Source organism: Ornithodoros turicata, chromosome 5, assembly GCF_037126465.1.
Source record: "Ornithodoros turicata isolate Travis chromosome 5, ASM3712646v1, whole genome shotgun sequence".
Lineage (NCBI taxonomy): Eukaryota > Metazoa > Arthropoda > Arachnida > Ixodida > Argasidae > Ornithodoros > Ornithodoros turicata.
The window spans coordinates 52,613,176-52,633,526 of record NC_088205.1 but is presented as its reverse complement, the minus strand read 5'-3'; the positions used below and the strand labels follow the sequence as shown (position 1 = coordinate 52,633,526).

The following is a 20,351-nucleotide window of genomic DNA, read 5'->3' as shown; positions in this document are numbered from 1 at the left end:
CCTGATCCCTGCCTTGTATTTGCAACATTTGGTTCCACATCTTGTCCAAGGAAGTCATGAACTACATTGGTGCACACTGCTGTGACAATTAAAATGTTAAATCTAGATGCGGAATACACAGCTTCATTTTACGTACTGTAGATGTTGCTTACTGCAATGGCATGGCTGCATTCTGAACAACACTCGGAGTTGTACAGTATATCTTTTGTTTTAGTGCGTAAACTTCAATTTTCTTTCATCCTTATTTTTCTTTGTTGCGTAAATGGTTCCCTAACATCTGCATGCCACAACGCAATTCTCACAAGGAGAGTAATCACTGTACAAATTGTACAAAAGACACTAACCTCGTCACGTCCAGATGCCATAGTCTTGGAAGATAGATTGACTGTACCTCGATAAATTGGTCGTTGTTCCGAAAGATATATTTATTTATTTATGGTTGTACCTCAAAGGCCCTGCGGGCGTTACATGAGGGAGGGAAGGCAAAAAAGAGGAAAAACATATCAAAGCAACAAGACATTTACAGTGAGTACAATATGAGTATGAGTATGAGTGAGTATATAAATAAAGAAAATTTGGAAATAAACACACTACACTAAAGGTGTGAAACCGCGCGCTTGATCCCGAAAGTCGTCGTAGGTCGAAGCTCGTAGCCTCTAGCTAGTTCCTCTTTCCACGGAAGTCGCTAATTGGATTATCGCAGTTATAAAACAGGTCGCAGATTTCGAAGTATATACATACTTTTTATTTGCAGACATTGTGACAACAGTATATCGGTGTAAAAATGTTGGTTCTTGCTGAAAGTTGCTGTTGTAGTGCTCGATCACGTGACGGCATTCTGCGCGCTGATTGCATGGGCGATTGACGTCATCCCAGTGGGATGATCAGATGGGTTTTCTATATATGCGTACGTTTTCTTGGTTTGACGCTAGGTGTGCCAGCGCCGGCGTGAGCCGCGATGTTTAAAATTCGAGTTTACGAAAACTACGAGGTGTTGAGGCATGCATTATCGTATGTGAAGTTACTTTTGTGTATTCTATCGGTAGCTACTGCGGAAAAGGCTCTCCAGCTTCTGGTCAGAGACCCTTTAAAGCAAAGGAGTACGACATCGTTTAAATCCTCAAGAAATGAAAAAGAAAACAAAAGAACATACTCCTCTATGATTGCCTTATTCCGCGCATATAGTTATGGCAAAGATTTATACCAAGACTTGGTACGCGTGAATTTTAGCAAATACATCGGTAATGTGTTTCTATTGACGGAGAGTAGATGAGAGATATAATTTCTGCAACAAAATTAAATATTGGGATGTCCTACAGAACGTTCATACTCTTTGGCCTGAGGGAAATCATTACACGTCTAGAAACAAGGAACTCTAATCATCCATGATTTGTTACGAAAAACAGCAACTGGCTTCAAAGGGAAACAATAAGTAAAAGCGGAGGATGGACCAAAACGTCACCGATGCGCGAAGGAATGGATGCGCTGATTGGTCCTTCGGGGACGACAAATGTACTTTTCTCCTTAATGCACTATTCACAGTCAGTCTTCTCAATAAGGACATACCCGAAACGAACATACCATGACCACATAAAAGCCCGTATGTCCGTCACCGCTCATTCGATAGAAAAGGAGGAAGAGGGGGAAGACGTAGGAAAAAAGTGGAGGAAGCAACGGTTCAGGTAGAACAGAAAGAGCTGTAGTACGGCAGATGACGTGGTCCCAGACCCCAGACGCCATAAGGAAGCGAAGGACGACAAGACCGGTGTATACGACCGTCAAGGAACAACGTAGAGGTGACGAACAGCAGCGCGTACACTCTGTGACGTATATATCGTAACCCTGACGAAGTGGCGTTGGTGAGGTCTATTCGTCTGTTTCCAGGTATCAACGTTCATAGACTTATTTCTATGATTAAACAGGTTGTACTGGCTCAGCGTTTTCAACTGCTCTCCTTCGCTCCGCCATAAACGCAGTGTTTATTGAGCTCAGCAGGGAGTCGTCACAACTTATGGCAGTGGTGGGATATTGCAGAGTTACAGGATAAGACATCATGCCCTTATCTGAAGTAAGAGCGTCAAACGGCGCCTGGGACTTCCGGGCACTTCACGCGTGTTTCGTGGGAGCCAGTTTTCTGGCTTTGAGAAACGCATGGTGCCTATGTTCCCGGGAGATGACGAGGTCAATAGGGCAAAAGATTTCGTTAAAAAATCATAGTTCAAACATGGACCCTGCGCAAAAACAAAAGCTGACCAAATCCCCATAGGAGCAATGTGTTCACTTGGCTAGGGTGCACTAGATTCCCCAACGACACAAGGCTGTCCTATGAATGTCCAGTGTACGTCAGAAGTTGGATGTTCGGATATCCCGGGGATAACGAGTTTCGTTTGATATATGTACGCTCACAGGCACAAGTGAGAGAAAGAAGGAGTCCTCATTCACGTCCGACAGACCTTCAGCTCAACAACGCACGGCTCTCCTAGGGATATCCCATGTACGTCTGAAGCTGGATGTTGGGATGTCCTGGAGATAATGAGTTTCGTCCACTATCTGTACGCTCGCACGTCCAAGCGAGAGAAAGAAGGCGTCCTCAGGGACGTCTTGAAGATATCCATAGGGACGTTAAGCAGACGAGTGAGGGTCGTTTTATGGATATTTTTCCGGCTAATGCGCCTACTAAAGAAGGCACAGGGTGTGTCTCGAGCGAGTGTTACTTTTTTCTTTTAGAAGTCAGTGTACGCTTTGTAGTAGAATATCAAGCGTATTTTTTTGACGTCTGCCACCGTCGCCTGTGGTTTTGTTTTCTATTACTCCGGTTTCTTCCCCATGAAGGAGAATAAGCGCGGCGTTTCAAGAAAGAAAAAAAAACGAGAGATTGGGCCCCTCACCCGGAAAGCTTTGGAAATGAAGTGGCATTCACTTCCTAACAGAAAACAGACACCGTACATGAAGGGTGAGATGTCTCAGTTTAATTCGATTGCGTACACAAACAACAGTGAAATGACAAATTGCTTGGCGTATGAAGTCACCGTGGAGATAGTGTCTCTGTTTCTTACTTATTTGGTTTCAGCAGGTAAGTTGGTTCATAGAAAGTTCATCGACGTTTAAACGTTTAATAGAGAGCTCTAATCTAAATCCTCCGGCGAATACGTCGCCAGTTTTTATCACTTTTTTTGTACAGATTTTTCAAAAAAATATATAAGGGCTATAGACATGCTGTTTTCACTTCTATCATCTCAGGGCCAGCGGACGTTCTTGACCATATGTTGCTCAACCATCAAATGACTAATTATCTAAAAATCGTTGTTTAACGTTTTAGTTATAATGGCTACAAAGTTGGCCCAGTGAGAACGTCTGTTCCTTTCGGTGACCTGATATCGTAGCCGTTTTCAGAACAAAAATCCGTTCTGTAGATCGTCCGCAAAAAATGCGTGAAAGATCAGCATTTTTTCTTTTCTTTTTTTTTTGTTTGTTCATTGCCCATTTTCGGAGACGCGTCTTTCCTTCACCCCGAATGTGATATGGTGAAGGAGCCTCATGCGTCGAAGATGCCGCCACAGTGCCGCCTTATGCGTCGAAGACGAGGTTTAACTTGCGGAAACAAAGGAAAAACACATGCATCGGGTGACGCTATCGGAACTGCCCTTGTCTTGGGTTGCATTTTCTGTTTTCTTTTAATATTTTTACAGGACGCAGGAGGCAACAGTGTGTTCCTTCACCCTCTCACATTGGGGGTGAAGGAAAGACGGCGTTCCGAAGATGCGCAATGAACAAAAGAAAAAAAATTGTGTTCCTTCACGAATTTTTTTCGGACGATCTACCGAACGGATTTTTGTTCTGAAAACGGCTGCGATATCAGGTCACCGAAATGAACAGATGTTCCCATTGGGACAGCTTCGTAGCTTTTATTATTATCGAAACTCTAGAAGTACGCCACGCCGCAGCCGCCGGTGTTGGCGCCGGGACACTTGCAAGTTGCAAATGGAAAAACTGAACTGCTGTGACACGCAAGTTGGCACACTTGCAGCAGCAGTGCAGTGCAGCCTTATTGAACATATTGGTTCTTTGGCTACGTTTTTAATGTTCCACGTGATGTCGTTACGATGCACTGCTGGTGCAAAGTTTCGAAGGTAGGAATGACAAAACATGTTTCTTCTATAAGAGAGGACAACTTCTTTCACCCTTGGCCTTTATGTCCCGCAGTACCGAATGGACAGCCAGATCCCGAGTGTTATGTTACATAAAACGGTTTTCGCCGCCAGACGGTAGATTGAGAGGCGGCACGCACGAACACGAACCGAATCGGTATCCTGAACCGGTAACCGGAGTTTTTAGATCGGTTTGGTTGCGGTTGAGCACCAAGATGGCGGTAGTAATTGTGGTTCAGTTCCGAGGTTCAGTTCCCACAAAAAATAATCCTTAATTCCGGTTTCCGGTGTCGGTTTGACGCTCTGCCTTTTGGTGCCTTTCATGTTTTCATGGGTTCTTTATGTGGTGTTCTTCCGTATTAGACGATGACATGTCAAAAATTTGATGTTTCGCCGTTAATTCGCATAAACGCAATTTCCTATTGCAAGGCTGCCTTCCCACATAGCAGCTCAGCATACCAGCGGAGCGCGCTGGCGGGGCGGGTCATCGCGAATTCTGTGAACGTCGGCTTCTAGGCGTTATTGTCGGTGATGAACGAGTAGTAAAATGACACTATAGTTTCGGGATCCATCGTTTTTTAAGGCGTAGATACCTATGGGTGACGCAGGACCCGCCGCATGCAGAACCCTCTAGCTACGGCACTGTGTAAAGTAACTGTGGAAACGAGACGCCAAAACGGCTGTGCTGAAACAAATGGAGAGGTTGAAATAATTGCAAGCATTGCACGGTCGACTAGAGATCACGTACATTCTTTTTCTTGTGCGTGTCTTTGGTGTTGCACGAGCTATCAAGGCCTCGTGTTATCGTTTAAAATGAAACTCTCTCTTTTCTAGGCGATTGGAGCCTTTGCAGCATCCATATGAGGTAAGAAACTCCATCACGTCACATTGACAGAGTATCTACACAATACAGGGAAAGTGTCTAAGCGCAACGAACTTAACAATCCCCACTAGGGGAATCACAAGTTGGAAGTTCACCCCTGGGTGTTCCGGCCTGGGGTGGATATCGCCCCTGGGTGGGTCGGTCGACCTATCTGTTCTTTTTTCTTTTTTTGTTCCACTTTACATATTGAAGCGTAGGAAGTACAATTGCGAAGGAAAATTAAAAAGAAACCGTCAAGAACGACCATTTCGAGCGCCGCGCTTCCTCAGAGTTTCCAGGTCCCGTATCTTCGTAGCCATTAACGATATGCCGTTAATTTTTCCCACACTTATTTAACTTTACTTTTAGGTTTATCGTAGAGGTCCTAGGTTTTCCAGGCGTCTACGAGCCTAGGTGCCTGCTTTTCTATGAATACCAGGAGGTTAACATAAGTCATGCCGTTCTGTTCATCTTTAAACGCTCTTTCCATTCGTGTAAAACCAATTGTTAGAAAGTCTCGGACATAGTTCCTAATGCGCGTTTAGCGTGGGGTGGTTAGGTAAAAAGGCCGAACTTCGGCAGTAGCAGTAGTTTAGTAGTTTCCAAATCCGCCCACTTGCGACGTGGTTCAGCTACTTCACACATGATGCGTTCACGTCAAGCTCATATAGCGCACTGAAAAAAAAAATCACTGCAGAACTGGCTGAAGATCATTTTCGGGCATTCCGCGTATCACTGCGGTGGCTGGTTTGTGAAGGGCACAGCGAGGGCGTACAGCGGACTTTCTACCCTTCGTGGGCTCATGTTACACTTGAGTAGTCAAGTTCTGGTTTATAAGGTTTATTACCAAACAAGGTTTAAATACCAATACACAATGAAAGGGAGTTACGCTCTGAAAGTCGGCATGCAGGTTGCCCATAAGCGCAACACAGAAACTGAAAGCACGTACAGTCCTAGATTGACGACAAACAGAAAAGGGGCAACGTCTAATAGTGGAAGGTTACGTTCCTCCTTCGAAGTTTTTGCCGTGGACACTTCACAAACGCCATCACCTGTTCATCCGGATTTCTATCCACCCTTCTTAGTTACCCTAGCAAAAGCAAATATGTAATGCTGTACACCATATCTACTGCTAGCACACTCATTGCTTCGTGTGTTCTCAGGCTTCTGAAATGGAGCTGTCTCGTGCACACGCTGTGCCATGTGTGCAAGAACATAAATCAGATTGTCCTTATTTTTTAAATTGGCCCTTCAGTGCTTCATGTGAATGCAAGAATGCTATCCCCTAAACAATAGGCAATAAGAATGGTTTGTGCAATGTATTGAGCTTTGTAAAACAACTTTATTTGAGAATATATTCCAAAAATCGGTTGACAACCTCGTAATCTAACTTTTGTCGCCTATCCCATCAGTACAACAGGGGCCACAGTTAGGGAGCCACGGCCATAGGGAGCTACAGTTTGTATTACAGGCTGAAGCATCACGTCTGATAAAGCAGGACTCTAAGAACTTTTTAGGGCTCCATCGCTAGTCATATGCAAAGGTTACTGCACCATCGAAATTAAAGACATGTCCCTTAGGCCAGCAATGGTAGACTACCCTTTGGCCCGGCGACGACAGACGAAGAAACGAGACAGCGACGACGCAACTTTCAACCATTTACTAACGATGAAAACAAGTCTTGTTTTCATCGTTAGTAAATGGTTGAAAGTTGCGTCGTCGCTGTCTCGTTTCTTCGTCTGTCGTCGCCGGGCCAAAGGATATGTACCAACCGGCCCCATACACTATGTGTATGGTAGACTAATTCGGTCCTGGTTAGCCCTGGAAACGTCCCTTGTGTGCTCTTTTAGTCTTGTCCCACGTCTTTTGTCTATCTCGCCAACGTAGGTTGCATCACATTCTATACACTCAACTTCATATGCACAGTCAAAATGCCTGATGGGCACAGTGCCCTCCAAATGGCGTATGAAACACGTTGGATGAAAGGAATGCGCACCACCGATTTGACTCCTGTGATGTTGTTTTTGATTGTTCTCTGTTGTAGGGATGATGCCACCTGGATAGGCAACGAAACGTTTACTCTCTTTGTTCTTAATTGTTGTATTGCAGTGTTCTCAGAAAAGGATCTTACATTATGAACTTTGTTTGAACGATGATTAGTGGCGAGCTTCATACCCTGGACCACTACTCTGCTTGTGGTAGTGTGGTGAAATGGAATAACGAGCCTTGTAGACAATTTACTTGGCAATATATTTATTTATCTCTCATAGGTTGAAGAACCCAGTGTGGTATTACATAACGGAGGGGCATGTAATCATACAAGACCGATCACCAAAAGGCTTTGCTTTTGACTAGATTAAAATGCGAAGCGATTGTAACATAACAAATGCTGCATGGTGGCGATATGATAGGTTCTCCTCACGAGTTGTTGCCATGGTTGCGGTTAGTTGAGAAACTGCATATCCAGTTAATGGCAGCAGGATCACATATTAATTAGGCTAGTTTGGCCAACACGAGAGCATAAAGCACAGGGTCAAAAGCCCTTACAAAATAAAAAAAATACTGCATCTACGTGGACCCAGAAATCAAGACAGTTTAAAATGCTGTGAGCGAATTCCACTACGTTATTTTTGCCTGAATACCCTTTTCTAAAACCATGCTAGAATTTTAAAAAAGAAATTGATAGACTCAACATGGTTGACAACATGCTAGTATATGGTGTGCTCCACTAGTTTACAGGGAACCCTAAAAGGTGGAGCTGGTTGGTAGATAGGAGCCTAGTTGTCACCTTTTCTGAAGACAGGAATTAGCTTGAGACCTATGTCCTCGACTCAGACACATACAAAGCACCTTTCACACAGATTAACGCATCTTCATTCCTAATCTTTCACCTTCAAATGTTCATCGCTGTTGAATGGTCTGTCATTCTTGTAATGCAGATTCGAATTGAAATGCAGGTGCATAAGGGATGCTCTGAAAGAAAAGTGTTTGGTTTGAGTCCTCTTAATGTTTCCCAAGACGAAAACAAACTTCACAGTGACTATTCTTCTGAAATGAGCTATTCCAGAATGAAAGCAAAAAATATATCTCGCCATATCCTTGTATCCAACTGAGACCTGGCACTTTAATTGAATAATGGCAGTTGAAGATGATGATGGTGATTCAATTTAATGGCGCATAAGCAACTCGGGCTATAGTACGCCAAAACCATGGTAAAACTGACTAGTTAAAAATCAGACTATTATACTAAAATATTATACTTGGTTAGTTGGTTGGTAAATTGAGATATAGACAAAAATATGATATGATAAAAATAAGCAGTTGAAGAAAAGGCAGAAACAATTGTTGGCATTGTGTGACTGATGTCGAATTTGCCACACCAGGTGTTGTTAATAACGTACGCTAATATGCTGTAGCATATAAAGTACAATGATGCACACACTAAATATGTGGTGGATATCTAAAACCAATATGCATATACTTACATTTCAAACTTTCTTGAAAAACACAGTCCAAGTCTGTCTGATTTGTCAGACTCGATGCAACGCCAGTAAGCACTGCAGTGTTGAATGACTGTTTCATCTTTCAAAAGCAGAGGTGCAGCCACCACAACGCTTCGTCATCTCAATGCTTCAGAGCGGCATAGCCTAGTAAGAAGCCATCAGAAGGATCACATAAGGATAACTGGGTTGAAAAAGCGGAGGGTTCTGTGGGATGCGTAAGAAAGCATACACGTTACACAACAGCTACGAGTATGATTGACTGCACTTGCATGGTTTTCAGTGCGCAGACTTGGAACTGAAAAATAAATGTGCTAACCTTGTTGAAACTACTTTTCCGTCAGTACGACACGAGAGCACACTTGGTTTCTTTAGATGAAGGTTTAGGTGACGGTATCATGAGGTCCCGATGCTCCTTTGAGATGCAGCAGACAGAATTTCGCTGAGGCGAGTGACTGCCGTTGCGGCTCGTTGCTTCGCAGCAGATCAAGAACAGTACACCGCAATAATAGGTGAAATGTTCAGATTATAGCGAACAACTCCAACACCAACCCAATGACCCGAAAAAAGCAGGATGAGCCGGGAGTCACACAAGTTCGCAGTTCGCAAGCTCGTCGTCATACGGCATCCATTACAGCTGACCGGATACAGAAGCATATGGAACGCCGTGCACAGATTGAAAAGAAAATCGTAGAACCTATCGCAGGTGATAAATGTAGGGTATATTTTTCTTTTTGAGGCTCTGTATCGAAAACATTAACATATAAATTCCATTTCATGAAGGAAACTGACAGGTATTGCGCGACCACGTGACGCGTTTGAGCCAATTATGGGTGTTGGCAGTGGCCCTCGTGTTGACGTCATCTTGATGGTGGGCCGGGGTGGATATTCTATATAAACATATGTTTTCTCGGTTTGACGCTAGGCGTGCTGCACTCGGATGAAGTCGAATGTTTAAAATTCGAGTTTAGAGAAACCGTGGGGTTTTAATGCATGAATTTTCGCATGGAGAGTCCTTGTTGGGCGCTTTATCGACTGCAAGTACGAAAGAGCTCCCACAGTTTCTGGTCAGAGTCCCTTTAAAGCTCAGCTACGCCGATTTTCGAGTGTTACAGAATGGAATGGTACTCACACGATGTGTTCATAAGGGAACACTGATTATGTGTGCAAAATAGTTATCCCAAACTCCTCGCGGTTTTTCGAAAAATTGAATTTTTAGCTTCACTGACATTCTGTCTTGTGGCCCGCAAACCCTGTGTCGACGACATATTCGTGGTCTGCCCGTGCTTCGGCTTGGCAGGACATTTGGCTTGGTTTCTTCCGCCAAGTCGGCCGGTTTCTTCTGCTGAGCCGTCTGCTGCGCAGATTGACATTGGGGAAATGATAAACAGTTCGCTATTAGGGGGCTAGTATATTTCTGCACTTCACTCATCCCACGAGGAACGTGATTTTTGCTTCCTTCGACTGCAAAGCATTTGCTAGGCCAGTACAGACTTCCTGGTGTGTTTCGTGTTCTGTGCTGCGTGCCGAGAATGCGTGAGCGTTTTGCTCCCGGCTTCAAGAACACAGCTGGGTGTCATCGGCGTGGGCTGCCATTCCCCACGACCTCGTTCCGCGACCGTTCAGGTAGTGCGGACTCTCGTTGGATAACGTTTGCTTCACCAGTGACAAAGAGCCCGAAAGCACACTCGTGTTCATCCTCTGATGAGGAGTGAATAAACGCTTTTTTACGTAACCACTTTTACTGTTTTGGTCTTTTGTTTCTTTTTTGGACATCGCAAATTCGGGAAGGGGGGTCGACTTATATTCGGGAAAATACGGTACTTATGTTAAAAACTGAGAAAAAGAAAAACGTACATGTCCTCGCAGCGACAGTAAAGTAGCTGTCCTGGCTTGAACATATAGGTGACCAGGCATGGGAAACCTGCTCAGCTCCTGATAGGGGAAAGCATTACAAGGGTAGAGACAGTGCTATTTAAATCTGGAACTTTATAAGAAACAAGGATACGCTCATCTGTGGCAGCATCGAAGAACCTTTTGCGAGCTGGGGGACAAGGTGACCGGGCACCATAACCTGGTTCGTGGTCTTCAATGATAAAAGCAAGTAGGAATGCAAGGAGTACACACTGCAGAGTATAAGGAAGACTTGGTGGATGAGCACAACAGAACACACGCCTGGAAATTTAGATGCCACAATCTTACGGGTGCCCATGGAAATGCTAGAGCAGCTGTTCTGGGTTGAACGCAAAGGGGAACTGTTCTGGAGTGAGCCCAGAGGGGACTGCACAAGGCGACCTGGTTCATGTCCTGAAATGCGCACAGCAAGGAAGAATGTAGCCCATGAGCTAGTCACTGTGACATGGCTGCCACAAAGCCCTCTGTAAACCGAAAATGCAGGTGCGTACGTTTGCTCCTAGCAGAGTGAGGCTGACTGTTCCGACTCTCTTGAAGGGGAGTTTGGCCACCAGGGTACAGTCTGTGGGCTGCAAGACGAAGGAAAGAGCACAATGGAACACACACCTGGAAGTTTAAATGCCACAGTCTTGCGGGTGCCCATGGAAATGCTAGAGTAGCTGCTCTGGGTTGAACGCAAAGGGGAACTGTTCTGGAGTGAGCCCAGAGGGGACTGCACAGGGCGACTTGGTTCATGTCCTCAAATTGGTACAGCAAGGAAGAATGTAGCCTATGAGCTAGTCACTGTGATATGGCTGCCACAAAGCCCTCTGTAAACCGAAAATGCAGGTGCGTACGTTTGCTCCTAGCAGAGTGAGGGTGACTGTTCCGACTCTTTTGAAGGGGAGTTTGGCCACCAGGGTCCAGTCTGTGGGCTGCACGACGAAAGAAAGAGCACAATGGAACACACACCTGGAAGTTTAAATGCCACGGTCTTACGGGTGCCCATGGAAATGCTAGAGCAGCTAATCGGGGTCGAGCGCAAAGGGGATTGTGAAGGGGATCCTGGTTCGGCACCTACAGGGGTAAAGTAAGGCACTCTGAAACAGCTGCGACAGTGCAAGGGTTCGCATTGGAAAGCGAAATACCGCAGCGCACATACAGTTATCAATGCCAGTGTTAAAGAGGCGGCTCTCACTTGACTGTAAACTGGCGTGTGCTCGAGATTCAGCTTCAGGGCCCGGAGGGCATCAATTGTATGTAAGATTAAATGGCAGCGTACAGAAAGGGAATTGAACATATAGAGGCAGCTGACCAATTTACTTCGCTCTGCCATGGCAGATGGTAAAAACAGATCATGTGGAGGTTCAGGAAGGGGCCAGGCAAGCTGCTGGGAGGTTGGAACAGAGGCTCTATGGTGTCCGCGCTGCTGGCAATAGTGGCAGTCTCAGTGTGGCACAATGTGATACGGCAGCTTGCAATACTTACGGGCCATCATCATTGCCTGAAAACCTATCTTCAGATTCGACTGCTGATGTTAGGAGCGATTTGTCCCACATTTTCACAGCCTGTTCATAGGTTCCTGCAAAACAGATTTCAGTGAAATGTGAAACTGTTCTGTTGTTAAGGTCTTATCGAAGACAGATTGAAAACTGGACAAGACTCTTACTGGCATAGCCAAGGACACGAACAGGTCTAAACTTCCATTTTCCAGGCGGCGTGTTGTTCTTCACCATTGCCTGCAGCTTCTTTTGGTACACGTTATTAGACCACTTGCACATAGTCCTATCTTCATTCAGCCATAACGCAGGAACAGGACTCGTTGCCTCCTCGCCCAAAAACTCGACGACGGCAAGCCATGCCTTAGATTTTGCAGTCATGGTGAGGCAAAGCACTGGCACCAATCAACATGGCATTGAAACACGAGTATTGTTAAGTGTGGCACAACTAACCTGTCCCTAACTTGAGGCATAAGGACACAGTACAAATTAAGCACATTACACCGGGAAGTCTTCCCCCAAAGAGGGCAGAAGGCAAGAGTACTTTGCAATTGAAGCCGAAACACGCACACTACAACACACACAGGCAGGAGAGCAGCACTTCACTGATGCAACATTGGTGACACGGCATATCCTATACCATATGGAATGCACACACACTTTGCATAGAACCGACTACACCCCGACCAGGTCTCTGGAAGTTCGCACATCCCCCTGGTTTTGATGAAAGAGATCTTTCTGGACGGCATTGGAAACACATATAGATCTGCCAACGCCGTGTGTCTGTAGCCTGCAAATGTTTGCTTGCTTACTTCGTAGACAGTCACAACACTGCGTTATCAAGGATGCAGCAGGAATCTGCTTCATAGTCAGTGTTCAATGACATTACACCTGTTTCATTCCTTCCACGCACAAGGGAGGACCAGTGATGTTCAGAGAGCCGTCGGCTAATTTGTTCTAGAGGCATGTTTGGTGCTCGAACGAGTCTCTTCAGCCGACCCAGGTAACTCTAGTAGCGGAATGCTGAGAAGGAATCCCATGGTCCGTGGTGCCTTCAGTCAGCTGCGAGGTGGCACAGAGCATGAACATTATGCACCAAGTTTTCCTTCCCATATAGGACACCGAAGTTGTGGGCTAAACCCCGAAGCAAATCTTCAGCGTAACTATTCAACCGCAGGTACAGGGATGGAGAGCAGAGGACGTAAATAGCAAGGTGCAATGCCGGAAAATAGTGGTAATTCCTTGTTGGCAGAATACGTTTCAGCACTGCCGGCCCAACGTACAACAAAAATGACCGAAACTCCACAGCCTTCCAGTACTCCACTTCCTGGGTGCTTCGTGGTTGACGCTAAAACTCTGACGGTAAACAGAATCGCTTAAGGTAGTCATCGAGTAGCTGCCTTTGCTCCATGCTGATACGAAACGGTATCTTCCCATGAAGCCACACGTGCATGAGACGCCGCATCACCCCCAGACACACCAAATGCATGTAGTCAAGGGCAAATGACATCACCGCGTCAAGTCGAGTGCATAGAAAGGAGACTCAGAATGATGATGGTCTCTGTCCTCCATTGATCTGAAAGTGAGGTTTGTTCGCAGTACAAACTGAGAACAATCAGGGAAAATGACTCTGTTCTTCTCAAAGATTCCCTTTTGAGTGCAACGATCACAAGAACTATAACCGGTGTGTCCTTTAGTACATTTGACGAAGCACCTTGCAGGAACATCACAGATAACTGCAATAAGGACAACATTGTACGTTTTATCTCCGTTGTCTAAACCTTCCATTTGCAGGGATTTAAGCTCCGTAATAAATTTGTCAAGATAAGCATCAAGATCTGGTGGCTTGCCAGGTCCATAGTACATACTAACCGCAAATGGCTCTTTGTTAGCTGCATTGACAACTGAGCACAGTGTACGCCAGAGACTCGAAGGACCGTTGTAAAGTGGGATTCCGTCAACGTTAATATGCAGACGCACAGTATCCGACTCAAGGCCAGGCAACCTATTCGGAATTCCGTCGACCAACCCGATATGAACAAAGCCATCCTCGACTGACGAAGAGCGAGCTGTACCAAGGATGGTACGAGCATCTCTGGGGATTTCATGACCAAGAGAGCGAAGAAGCCGCGCAATGTCGTTTACAGCCGCGTGAGTAAGGTTGTGACGATATGCAATCTCTGCAACTTGAATGCTGATCCCATCGTCATCAGGTGCACACGGAGAGAAAGGCCTTGTGGTCTCTATGGTGTTTGGGTCATCATCACCTAATGCGACGAATTCGCTGTCAAGTTCACGGAGTTCAATGTCCACCAACATGTCCTGCTCCTCACTGGAGGTACTCTTGGAAGCCACATTTCCAAAGCCTCCATCACTCTCATGTTCAGCACAAATCGAGTTGCTGGGTTCAACACTGGTGTCAGCAATACACTGTTCTGGAACGCCAATCTCTCAATCGGTGGCAGGTGCCGAACCTAGTATTTCATCTGCCTCTCTTCGTACAGCACGGTAGTGCGTCCAACGTGACATACTCCCTGCAAAGATTGGATATATTCGGATTCACTTCAGGGCCCGTTTACATAAAGCGAGACAAACTTAAGTACGATCTGAGCATGAGCTCAGGCTCAGGTGAGATCATGCTCAGATTTGAGACGACTGCATAAAGCAAGTTGAGATCGGTCTCGTACCTATCTCAGTTGAGATCAAACTTAAGATCGACATCACGAAAGAAGCAGGCGGAAATGACGCCGCAGCAGTTGTTACCTAGTAGAATGTGGGGTGACGATGACCCCTACAGCTCAAGTTGGACTGGGCTGCTTTTACAGAAGCGTTTTTCGTGTTCAACCTCTTGTTCTTGTAGTGTTACTTAGGGGTGTGATTGGTGAATATCACAGTTCCCATGGTGTGCACAGTGAGTTGAAATCGAATGACAACGCCTCACTTCATAAATTAGTGTTAGAATTTTAGACATCAGAATTAATGTATTAGCATTTTAGAAGTTAGAGAATGCATTACCATTCCAATTTCCGACGTTAGAACTACTGTATTGGCACTTTAATCGTTCAAACTAGTGCGTTAGCATTTTTGATGTTAGAATTAGTGTATTTTCATTTTATGTTAGTAGCTGGGACTATTTCTTCCGGGACCTTCTTTTCCTGCACCCCGGTTAGGCCTAACCGTCAACGCAGCCAGGAACACACGACTATCTCTGTATTTGCTGCTACTTGATTTATTAGACATTGTGCAACATGGCCGTGCGCCAGACGTGGCATATTCCGCAATTACTGCGCTCGTTCGTAGCGTCCTGAGTACTGGGCAGAATTCGCCATCAGGATCATGGAAGGCGCCATGTTCAGCCTAACTTTTGTCTGTCAACCCCCCCCCCCCCCCCACACACACACACACACACCGATTTGACGGTAAGACGTGCTCGCTTCCATTCGTAAGACTATCGGCCAATCGGTTATCTTAAGTACTTTGCGAGACTAGATGAACACTGTAGTCACCTAATTTTCTTGACTTTCTCGCCCAGGCATCCCAGACCAGCGCCGACAACACGCCACACAAAAACCTCCGAGCCCTCCACAACAGGGTGATGAACCCCGTACCCCCATTGATGAACCCTGCGTATCTGAATTTCTTATTTTACCCTTTGTTTTCCTCAATTTTTTCTATTCTTTATGTACATACATATTTCATTTTAGCTCCTGTGGCTTCCTTTAAAAGAGTGCCCTGCGTTAAAAGGGACTAGGAGCGACTACTCCACACTACTCTATATTTGAAACCGAAACAAGATCCGATGGGCAACGTAACCTCTACTCGAAATGTATTACATGGAACGTCCGAGATAAACGTTAGACGATAATTTTACCAAGGATTTCGTATTGTAGACCCACCTTGGTCAATTTGTCAAACTTAAAGATTACTGTACAAAGCAGCAAAATTCCCAGGCAAATGTAATGCTCAGATAACTTTCTGCAGTTACCACAGTTTCATTTCTACCTGCAGTCATAGACACACCGCAAAAAGAAAAAGAAAGAAAAGAAAAAAGAAGGAAGCGCCTGTGGGGATCGAACCGCCAGCGACATAGGGTCACATTACCGCACTAAGTTGGTTATGAGCAACACAGTACAACAAAGAGAGCTGTTTCGATCTTAATAAAATGTTTTTCAATGTCTCGCCCACCATTACGTTTGGTGACCGCTACAACGTACGATTGGTTATATTATATCACGGTCCCTTGATGGGATAACCCAAGACTGTGGCGCACACGTGGGTACATCTGAATTCCCACATTCTATTCAACAACAACGCTGTTGTTTGGCTACATCTCGCTGGCCACGGCTGTAGCTTACGTCATATTATACATACATATAAAAATTATTTATTATTGTTTCATTCTCATATTTATTACATGTACAAAAAGTGGACCACCACAAGAATTAATTGCATGGAAATCAGATTCATCGATTACGGAGATGCAAATAAGATGATGGAACTCTGAATAAGACTGAATAAGATGGATGATAGCGCTGATGGAACGTCGGTGCGCCGGCGCACCGGCGCACCGACGTTGGGTCGTCGCGCTGTGCTGCCTGGGCGGTTTCCGTGTTTGCACTCCTTACACATGGGGCGGCCGGCCGCTGTTTCCTAAAACTTCTCCTATTGCAGCTACATATTGATGTTTGATATAGTTTTGAAGGTTTCGACGCGCTCTTTTCAAGCGCTTTTTTCCTGTAGGCGAGCAAAGTTCCGATATCCAGATATTGGCTTTGCGTCACGTTTGAGTTCCTCCACCGATAGTCCCGTAGTATTTACATGTGAGCGTTGCAAGGGAACGGCTCCGTTGAACGAGTGTTTCTAGGAGTTAGATACTTTTTGACGGCACTTTGAGACACAGGTAATCATAAAAAATAGTAATGCACAAGTTAACGTTCACATGGGCATTTGCAAGAGCTGAAGCATAGAGTTAATATAAGAATACTCTACATAACGGACTTTGCGCGACGTTAATGGGATTCTCCTATCCCCGAGGGCGACCGCTAGGACACAGCCGTCCGTTAGTCTTTGACAGTGTTAGTGGACGAATTTCTGACCCCTAACAACAACGGAGCCGCTCAGTTTGTTATCTGAACAGAGAGTTTGTTATAAGAGTATGTCGCTATCTTATCTGCTGTGCCACACTGTCCTTGCCGCTTCGACAAATCAACAAAGAAACTACAAAACTCGTTGCATCATCAGATAGGCGCATAGATTGAGAAGTTACCCGCAAATAAGAACTCGTTACAAGTTAAGTTACCGTGTGAAAAATGTAACTAAGTTAATAACGAAGTTCTTCAGCCTGAAATGTAACTCGCAGTTCCTGAGTTACTTAAAAAAAAAACGAGTTACTTCCAAGTTACTTCGGACACAAAATAGCATTACGCAGGTGCAGCGCGCGTGAGCAGTTGAGTTAGACCTTGAGTTACCTGCGGAGGAGTGCAACACGCTTAGATCGTTTTCGTTTATGTCCAACAATAGACCTCTCCCTGTTTGTAAAAAAATGACGTCATAGTGTTCGACAACGCCACAAATTTGGTAGAATTGAAGTACGTTCGAAGCTAGAGGTGAACAAGGTCGCGCCCGAAAGCCATGGTCTTGAGGGGATTAGGATATGGTCCCTTAAAGGGACTCGACCCTCGGTCCTGCTTTCCTTTCAATGGGAGGGAGCGAACATTTGCCCGTTCGTGGAACCCAACCCTCTCCTTCCGGTTTGTTTCGGTTTCAGTCAGTCTACCAATGTCATGATGACGTTTCTCTGGTAGAGGTCTATTTGAACGCTTTGCATCTTACTCCCTGTGGGCGCACAATGGTTGAGCTTCATTTCAATGGCTGTGGTTCTTACTTCCTGAATAAAATACTGTCATTGATTGAATATCACGTTTTATGGGGAAAAAATGCCACGAAGGAACCGGAGAGAAAACAAGAAAATATGTGGACGTGAGTGAAAAGCGAGTTAAAAGCAACTTGGAACTTAACCTAAGTTACTTTGGCAAAGTTACCTGAAAAAGGAACGAGTTCCCCTGAAAGTTACCACGGCGCAAAAGTACCCAGTTAAGTTACCAGTTACCAAAAAAAGGAACTTAGTTACAGTAACGAGTTACTTGTAACGAGCTACCTCGAACTCTGGATAGGCGTACTCCCCCCAAGGATTTGGAAGTACCGCAGATTGTACTTGAAAGTGCTCTTGAACTAAGCGCGAAAGGTCATGAGGAACTCCTGCGAATATGCCCCCTAAAGCAATTTATTTGGGAGATCATGACTACATCCCACACAACAAAAACGTTGTCAAGCAGCGTCAGCTTTTGTGCACATGAAAACAAAAGAAGTGCAGAGGACAAATCTAATATAGTGCTAAAAAACATGAAATGACTACAGAGCAAACATGTTTCGCAAATTGGTGCTTCTACCCTTATTATTATAACGAGAACAGTTTCACTTAACTGTAAGCATGCCGTGCAATACAGTACAATTACTACTTACTGTGTTAGAAGCAAGTTAATTGTGAACGTAACCTCCAGCATTGTATGTTCAAAGGTTTTCTAACACAATACGAATCCCTGTGTTGCAATGGCGAATATCACTAGTAGGCAAACACGTAGTCTGTTTTCATCTTTTGCATCACGTGAGTAAACGACACTGCTTATCAATTTCAAGTGATTAGTAAGCATCGAGTACAAGTCACATGCGGCCCGACAACAGAAACGTGAGTTACTATAGAGTTGCTTATTTGGCGCACCTAGTGAGCTTCACGTTAACCACATGAAAACTACCCAATGAATTATCGGAATAGAGAACGACAGAACAGCATACGTGCAGACACACATACACACAAAATAACAAATGAGCAACCTGTATAATAACACGAACACAGGCACGGAAGACTTGAGACGTATGCACTGAAAGGTGCGTGGTCTGACACAGGCGAAGCGTGATGGACAGGGGCAGTGGGCACCACCACCACCTCCACCACGACGACGACGACGAGTTGTGTTTACTGCGAAACAGGTAGGGTGTACCCATGCAACTCTAACATCTGTTTCATGGCAGTAGAAGATTTTACAAGATGTGCGCTTGAATCTAAAAAGACCAAATCAACTTCATAACAGAGAAAGCTTCCTGATTTCAACACTATCCCTATTGAAAAAACCTTACAGGTCTAATGTGTCATGGGATTGAGAGGTCCTCTCAGCCTGAAAGAACCTCTCAGGCTGACAGGGCTCCTCAGGATGACCTCTCAGGCGGAGAGGAGCTTTCAGGCTGAGAGGGCCATCAGCACCTGATGCCCTGTTTCGACATCGGAACACCAATGCCCAATTTCGTCGTCTACACTGCACCTGCCGTCGGAGTGGTAGAATCATACAGTGCTACGATACACCAGGGATGGAAACAGAAAAAGAGCATGTCACAAAACTCGACATGTATTGACTTCCCTCGATTGTACATATACACTCAAGGCATACACACTGCTATCAGATTACGTAACAGTTATCTCCAATGTCTTACAGAATTGTGAATATTTAATATGAGTTGAAGGATCGCTCGCAAGAAACTACAGGAAGCAGTAAACAGCAGCAGCAGAAACTAGATTTGGCAGCTACATGTCTACGAAAACAACCATTGATTGTCAACACATACAGTCGTATTCCACGAAGTATAAACTCATGGGACACATATTCGCAATGTCCGAACAGCGACGACGAAAAATATTGTTTAAAGAGCTCAGCTTGGCGGTGATTAATGTTCGTCTGTATTATGTACTCTTGGGGACTCGCGATGCATCGTCCCTTTTGCCTTGCTTGCGTAAGACGCCAGCTAACTTCAGCGAGATTGGGTTCTCAGTACCTTAGACTCCCTTGCCTGACGCTTTGTACGAGCTTCATCTGAAAGAAATAGCGTTTCAGAATGTCAGTGTAAGCCAGTGTGCAGGTATCGAGATATACGACATACCATTTGGCACAAAGTGTGTATGGTAACCAAACGTCATTGGTAATATTCCTATCAGCGCTCATAATGCGTGTCTGCGAACAGTAGTAAAAGCGGAACGGGAACAGGAATGCCTGTCACTCACAAAAGCATATCTGACACATCGTTTACATACTTCAAAAACAGCCAAAATCCTGAAGACAGAACGCGAAGTACTTGAGATCCGCGGCCGACGTCCTCACACTTCAACGTTTTAAAACAGACTGATTGAACCACTGACGACTGGACGAAACGCTTTCACTTATGTGCAGTGCAATAATGCAAGGGTTGCAAGAACAATATCTTCAAGGAGGAGCGGCAATACAAGGTCAGCGCGGCACCTGTACCTCGGAGGAATAGTCCCCAAACATGTGAAACCTTACGAACTATTTTGCAAAGTGGACGAGGTAGCATGTCCCGCGGCGCAGAAAACGTGTAGCAACTT

The 20,351-nt window shown here is 45.1% G+C and overlaps 1 protein-coding gene across 2 annotated transcripts in view; it reads left to right on the top strand.

Annotated features, from left to right (window-relative positions):
* The window catches only part of LOC135396041 (uncharacterized), a 534,032-nt gene that overhangs the window by 493,615 nt on the left and 20,066 nt on the right, over positions 1-20,351 (top strand). For both annotated transcript variants that reach the window (XM_064627099.1, XM_064627098.1), the window contains one exon: positions 4,983-5,013. In XM_064627099.1, the coding sequence (XP_064483169.1) occupies positions 4,983-5,012 (30 nt within the window). In that variant the 3' untranslated portion in view covers position 5,013. The remainder of the gene's footprint in view (positions 1-4,982; positions 5,014-20,351) is intronic.